Source organism: Cyprinus carpio, chromosome B1 (genome assembly GCF_018340385.1).
Source record: "Cyprinus carpio isolate SPL01 chromosome B1, ASM1834038v1, whole genome shotgun sequence".
Lineage (NCBI taxonomy): Eukaryota > Metazoa > Chordata > Actinopteri > Cypriniformes > Cyprinidae > Cyprinus > Cyprinus carpio.
Genome location: NC_056597.1, coordinates 29,504,304 through 29,511,634, shown reverse-complemented (window position 1 = coordinate 29,511,634; position 7,331 = coordinate 29,504,304). Strand labels below are relative to the sequence as shown.

Genomic DNA, 7,331 nt, shown 5'->3' with positions numbered 1-7,331 from the left:
TATATATATTTATATATAAAGTCACTCAATCTCTTTATTATAGTTTTATTAATGATTTAAATAATATGATATTACGTATAACATTCATTAATAAACAGTTATAAAAATAAGTACTTTTTTTTCCCTTTTTTTTTTTTTTTTTTTTTTTTTTTTTTTTTTTTTTTTAGGACTGAACCAGCAAATATTACTTAAAAATCAGTAATATCTATAATTAGCCCAACCCAACCAACAAATCTCTACCCAGTGCAGTTCACACCCTCTTATGTGAGAGTTAAGCAAAGTTTTGGAATTTTATATCATAGGTAAATGCCAAGCATGTTGAATATTTATATAGGTAAAATAGGTAAATCATTCGTATTAAAATCACTCAATCTTTAAATAATATGATATACGTGTAACATTCATATATAAACCAAAATTTACTTATGAAAAACTGTTCTAAGCCCATAAGTGAGATCCATTACTATATCATAGGTAAACCATAATATTTCAATTCAATATTATTAATATTAAAAATTAAAAACATACTGTTCTTATTTCATGTCATTATTATTATTTTTTTCAGTTGTTATTAGACCATAATAGTTGAATGGAATAGTGTGAATATTAAATAGTAAAAACATGTGAACTGAATGATTAGTCTGCATATGCACAAACAGTGAATGAGCAGTGAAATAAGTGAATGAGCACCTTAAATAGAAGTAAAAAGTATATGAATTGACACTAAATGGTTTACACTAGCTTAGATGTTTAGATTGTACAAAATGATTGTTGTATTGAAATATTGCACAAGAATTACTGTACATTTTCATGCTGCATTATCCTGTTGCCTACATTTAACAAATAAAATTTAGGCTACGCATTTTCTTATGGTTTTCCCCATGTTCTTAAGTAATATAGTATATAGTTGTTTGTGCTTTATAGCCTACATTTTGAAGCACTTTGAAAATGTGAAAGATACGGCATAAGCTTATAAAAACCTTTCCTATTCGAAAGCAGTTCATTTTCAGGGCATATGTCCTGGGACAAAATAAGTGTTATTGTGGACGTCAGTAATGTAATGTCAATTAAACTCAATTAAAAATTTGCATGAGAAAAGGCATCACAGGGATGGGTGTGTTGGCCTTTAGCCTATGCATTGCTGTCACGGCAAACAGCCTACCAATCAAAAAAAGTATTTACGTAATAATTAGTTATTTGGGATGTATTGAACATGAGCATGCATCAAAATACAACTGCGAAGCTACAATTCTATATTTGACACTGGCTTTTACTGAAATATCAATCCACACTACTGGGTTTATTTTTCATTTTATACAATAGATGGTTATTATAAGAAATGTACTGAGATGGTCGATTAGAATGTGATTAAAATTACAGATAAGTAATTAATAGTAATTCAACTGGCAATTGTTATCTCGCTGTAAAAACCGAAACTTGAACAGGGCTTTGGGTTACAAGTCAGATGATGCTGAATTGTTGAAAAAGCTGCATAGCCTAAATTAAGATTGTAGTGATTGTTCATTCTGAATAACCTCAAAAGGTTTGTCTACGTAAGTTGCTGTGTATTGTTGTTAGTTTGTGCGTTGCTGAACATTCCAAGACACACCCTATACCAGTATAACAATAAAACATTAGAGCAATCACATTTTTATGTGATAGACGTTTTTCTTCCACATGCATCAAAGAGATTTTGTGACATTAAGGCTCACACCCTAAATCTATTATTATAAGAAAGAATACTGAGATTAGTTTTAGTTTTTTTTTCTTTCTGTGCAGCTATTTCAGTATCAGCACATAGGCTATGTGCACACAATACATTTGATGTATTAACCTAATTAGGAATTTGACTGGAGAGCATATTATCATGATCAAAATAATGATTTAATTGCACATTTCATGAATATCATGTCACCAAATGTCACTTCCTCTCTACTTCCAATTCTGAGATTTCAAGATAATACATTTGTGCAGAGAAGGCTGTCAGTTGGCAGAGAGGTTGGATGTGATCCCAGGTCCTGTGATAGCATACAGTGACAAAACATTTGCTGTGGAGACTGTTTTCACTCAGAAATTGCTAGTAAATGTCACAAACAATTAGAAAGAAACAGCAAGTAACACATTGAATTAAACGTGAAAAAAATGTGTATGTAGATAAACTGAAACAGTATTTTCTTGTTAAACATACTCTAATAATCTCTGAAGACCTTCACAATTTAAGAGACAAGAACCAAATTGTTATAGTTTTGCCATGAATTTACTAATCAAATAAAAATATTAATAATAAATGTATTGTAATTAAAAGTATTTACCTCTACATTCTATAATGTTACTGACAATACAGCTTTTTTAAAATAACAACTGATCAACTTTTGAAACAAACTTTTTTTTTTTTAAATGAAAGGATCATTGGCGAATTTAAATTAGATTTGAATATGTAATGTATGTAGTAAATTAAATCAGATTGATTCTATTTCTGATCTATTACATTAAGCCTTTTAAAAGGCTAGTTTTAGTTTACATTTGATTTATTTATGCTTTATTTTATTTTACATAAAAATAGGCACATTGTTGTCACCAAAACACCTTTTTTTTATCCTGACAAAAATTAATTCTTGACATTCATGTTAGCAGTAATCAGCATTGTATTTACACCCTTCATTGTGGATAGGAAATAATACCATCATGCTTCTGTATTGCGTACTACAGGGTTCGGTCGCTGAACTACACTTTTTACCACACCCTACACGTCAACATACCTTTGATATAGTATCGCACAAAATTACTCTTTTCAGTCTGTTACATTTGAACTAAGAAGACAAATCACACAGAGCTTTGCAATACCGTTTGGTCTATATGGTTATGACTTTAAACAGCCGAAGGAGGTAGGTGAATTATTACATTTAAAATGATTGAAATCATACAGCATATAATACTGTATAGCACTCAATAATACATAATATTCAATACAACAACATTTATAGTATGTAAAAATGTTATCTGTTTAAAATAGCCCTGTGTCTGCTTTTGTGATTTGTTGTAAACTTGTATTAACTTTAAAGCAATTAAGAATTTAATTAAGAATGCCTTTTAAATTGCTAAATTAAAATTTGCACTGCATTACCTAAATACATTACTTCAGACTTATGTGCCCTCTAGAAGCTTGCGTTCTGCAAGTGAACGTCGCTTTATTGTGTCATCCCAAAGAGGCACAAATTCACTTTCACAGACTTTTAAATGAAATGTTCCCTTCTGGTGGAATGACCTGCCCAACTCAATCCGAGCAGCTGAGTCCTTAGCCATCTTTAAGAATTGGCTAAAAACACATCTCTTCCATCTTTATTTGACCCTATAACTCTAGCACTCTCTATTCTAATTTTATTCTTTTACTAACAACTTGTTTTCTTTAAAAAAAAAAAAGAAACTAACACTAGCTTCTCTAATCTTTTTGTATTCTATCTGTTTTCTTTTTTTATTGATTATACAATTACCAAAAGCAAAAAAGGCCTCTAACACTATAGCTTGCTCTATTCTTTTCCTATTCTATCTTTTTATTTTATTTTATTTTATTTTATTTTATTTTATTTTATTTTATTTTATTTTATTTTATTTTATTTTATTTATGATTTAAAAAACTTTGCCACATGTACTGCATTAAGTTAACTGAGACTTGTTAGAGCACTTGCATATAATTGCTCTTTTATTGATCTTGATTGCTTCCGTCATCCTCATTTGTTTGCTTTGGATAAAAGCGTCTACTGAATGACTAAATGTAAATGTAATGTAATGTAAATTACAATTCATTTCTTAAACTTAAATTTCAAATGAGGCACCAAGTAAGGAAGTAGAATTAAACTGAATTAAAAAAATAAAAAAATCTGTAATTTTCATCTAGAAAAGCAAGAATGTTGGCTTGAAAAAGCCTTGTTTGTTGAAAAGTAGAAAAACAGAGAGATGGACAGAATGATAGACAGACAGATAGACAGGCAGATAGATAGATAGATAGATAGATAGATAGATAGATAGATAAAAAAATGAGGCCAATTGGATTTACGTAAAATTCCGTCTCGCAAATTGAAGTAACCCAGTTATTAAATTTGGTATTATGTCGAACCCATTTTGAGCTTTAATAGATGATAATTAAATCAGAAATGATTAATAATTACTGGTGACATCACATTCATACATTGGTGACCTAATGCTGTATAAATTTGTTGGGTAGTGCACTGGATAGATGGCAAAAGTATGCATTGAGGCTATGTATTCAGTCACCAGGGGGTGCTCATGAGCAGACTTTTGAAATCTAAAATGACAAATAGGATACCTTATGGCATTGGTTCCCAATCCTGGTCCTGGAGAATCCCCAACACTGTATATTTTTAATGTCACCCTAATCAAACACACCTGATTGAACTCATCAGTTCATTAGTATAAACTCCAAGACCTCAAATGTGTGTTAGATAATAGAGACATCAAAAACGTCCATTGTTGGGAGTTCTCCAGGACCAGGATTGGGAACCACTGCCCCCAACATTGCATATTTTAAATGATTCCCTAATCAAACACACCTGATTGAACTCATCAGTTCATTAGTAAAAACTCCAAGACCTAAAATGTGTGTCAGATAAGAGAGACATCAAAAGGTGCAGTTTTGGGGGCTCTCCAGGACAGGATTGGGAACCACTGCCCTATGATGTTGTGGACTTCACAGTAATTAGCATGTGGTAGTCACAGCAAAACCATGAATACACATCAGATGTTTCATGAGCATTGATTAGAGCTGAAAAAACTGCAAATTCATGCCAAAAGACAGTTACAAAACAATTCACAGACAACCATATTACCATTTTCCAATCGGTAAAATCTTTAACATAATCCATAAAAAACAAAATAAAAAATTAAAAAAAAACAAACGGTAAAAGACTACAGTTTCCAAAAAATTGAAAAAAAATGCTATAGTAAAAACCTGTTAAATGGTTAATGATATGTGATACTATATACGGTGAAAAACTGAATTGGACAATACATGTAATTTTACAGTAGTATACCATTTTTGGAAGTGAGAAAAAGAACATATAATTTACAGTGAATAACCATAAATTGAGATTCCCAGAATTCCCTGCATTACATTTCAAGTTTGATGTTTTTTTTTTTTTTTTTTTTTTTTTTTTTAAATAATGTTTCTTAGTTTTTTTTTCTCATCAGTTTTGTACATTAGGGTAGTATGTTACATCTAATTTTTTTAATTAATGTTTATTGCATTCTTTCAGTTTCACTTGTGTTACCTTGATGGTGTTTAGTGTTTGTTTGAATGACTCTGTGCATGGGTTTTATTCCCAGGGAATGCAAGCTGATAGAAATGTATATATCTTGAATGCAGAGTCCAACTGGTCCCTAACATATAATGTAAACTGGCCTGGCTGAGAGCTTTGTCTTGACTTACAGTGCTTCTTCATATAATTATACTCCTTAAATACAATTACAGATTTTGTTTAATAAACACAGTGAATTAGAAGTTGCATTCAGTAGCATGAATACATGAATGTTTTGTAATTTATTAAAGACAAAATATAAATTGTTTATCTTCTATTTTAGGTGGTGTTTCATTTCAAAATATGAGGCCAGATGGACCGTATTCCTCACCATATGTACGTATACTCTTAATCTGGATATTTTGTGTTGAGAAATTGTTAAATAAAAATGTGACGTAATCAAATGCTATTAAAATGTTCATGGAATTTGATAATAGTGTAATTTAAATTTCAAATGGTCAAAAGTTAATACAGCAATTAAATGATTTTTTTTTCTTTTTTTTTTTTTTTCTTGACAGTATATGTATGGTGCATTGTTTGTGGAGGTACAACCTCCATAACACCAACAACACCAATTTCAACAGCCAGTGAAGTTTGTATAATAAGAACTAAAGCATCTCTTACCACAGCTATGACCCTCAAACAAAATACATGCATAGCTGCGACTTTCACAACTACATCTCCAACAACTACTGATTCAATATCAATTGCATCTACAACTGAGGCTCCTACAGAAAATGTATCTTCAGCAACAGCTACAGGTCAAACAGCAATGTCATTTTCAATGACAACAGAAACTGGAGCTTTCACAACCACAGATGTGATCCCCACAACCACTCTCATATTCTCACCAAGTACAAATGCACCATCAACAGCAACAAATGCTGCTTTAACAACAACAGCACCATCAACAGAAACTGAAGCTTCCACAACCATAGATGTCATTCCCACAACCACACATATATCCTCACCAAGTACAACAATAGCACCATCATCAGAAACCAACGCTTCCACAACCATAGAGGTGACCCCCACAACCACACTTATATCCTCACCAAGTACAACTACACTTTCAACAGTAACAAATGCTGCTTCAACAACAACAGCACCATCAACAGAAACTGAAGCTTCCACAGCAATAGATGTAATCCCCACAACTACTCTCATATCCTCACCAAGTACAACAGCCCCATCAACAGAAACTGAGGTTTCCACAACAAAGAGGTGACCCCCACATCCTCTCTCATATCCTCCCCAAGTACAATTGCAGCATCAACAACAACAAATGCTGCTTCAACAACAACAGCACCGTCAATGGAAACTGAAGCTTCCACAACCAAAGAGGTGACCACCACAACCACACTTATATCCTTACACAAGTACAACAACAACACAGCACCATCAACAGAAACTGAAGCTTCCACAACCTATAGAGGTAATCCCCACAACCACTCTCATATCCTCACCAAGTACAACATCAACAGCACCATCAGCAGAAACTGAAGCTTACACAACCATACATGTGACCCCCACAACCTCTCTCATATCCTCACAAAGTACAACTGCACACAATCAACAACAAATGCTGATTCAACAACAACAGCATCATCAACAGAAACTGAAGCTTCTACACCTGAATAGAAGTGATCCCCACAACCACTCTCATATCTTCACTAAGTACAACAGCACCATCAACAGAAACTGAAATTTTCCACAACCAAAGAGGTGACCCCCACATTCCCACTCATCATATCCTCACCAAGTACACTGCAGCATCAACAACAACAAATGCTGCTTCAACAACAACAGCACCGTCAACGGAAACTGAAGCTTCCACAACCATAGATGTGATCCCCACAATCACACTTATATCCTTACCAAGTACAACAACAACAGCACCATCAACAGAAACTGAAGCTTCCACCACTATTAATTGTAATCCCCACAACGACTCTCATATCCTCACGCAAGTGCAACAACAACAGCACCATCAACAGAAACTGAAGTTTCCACAACCAT

The 7,331-nt window shown here is 32.8% G+C and overlaps 1 protein-coding gene across 1 annotated transcript in view; it reads left to right on the top strand.

Annotated features, from left to right (window-relative positions):
* Positions 1-2,788: 2,788 nt before the first annotated feature.
* The window catches only part of LOC109067526 (uncharacterized threonine-rich GPI-anchored glycoprotein PJ4664.02-like), a 36,648-nt gene continuing 32,105 nt past the window's right edge, over positions 2,789-7,331 (top strand). The window contains exons 1-3 of the mRNA XM_042716014.1: positions 2,789-2,885; positions 5,596-5,648; positions 5,831-6,536. Of these exons, the coding sequence (XP_042571948.1) occupies positions 2,857-2,885; positions 5,596-5,648; positions 5,831-6,536 (788 nt within the window). The 5' untranslated portion in view covers positions 2,789-2,856. The remainder of the gene's footprint in view (positions 2,886-5,595; positions 5,649-5,830; positions 6,537-7,331) is intronic.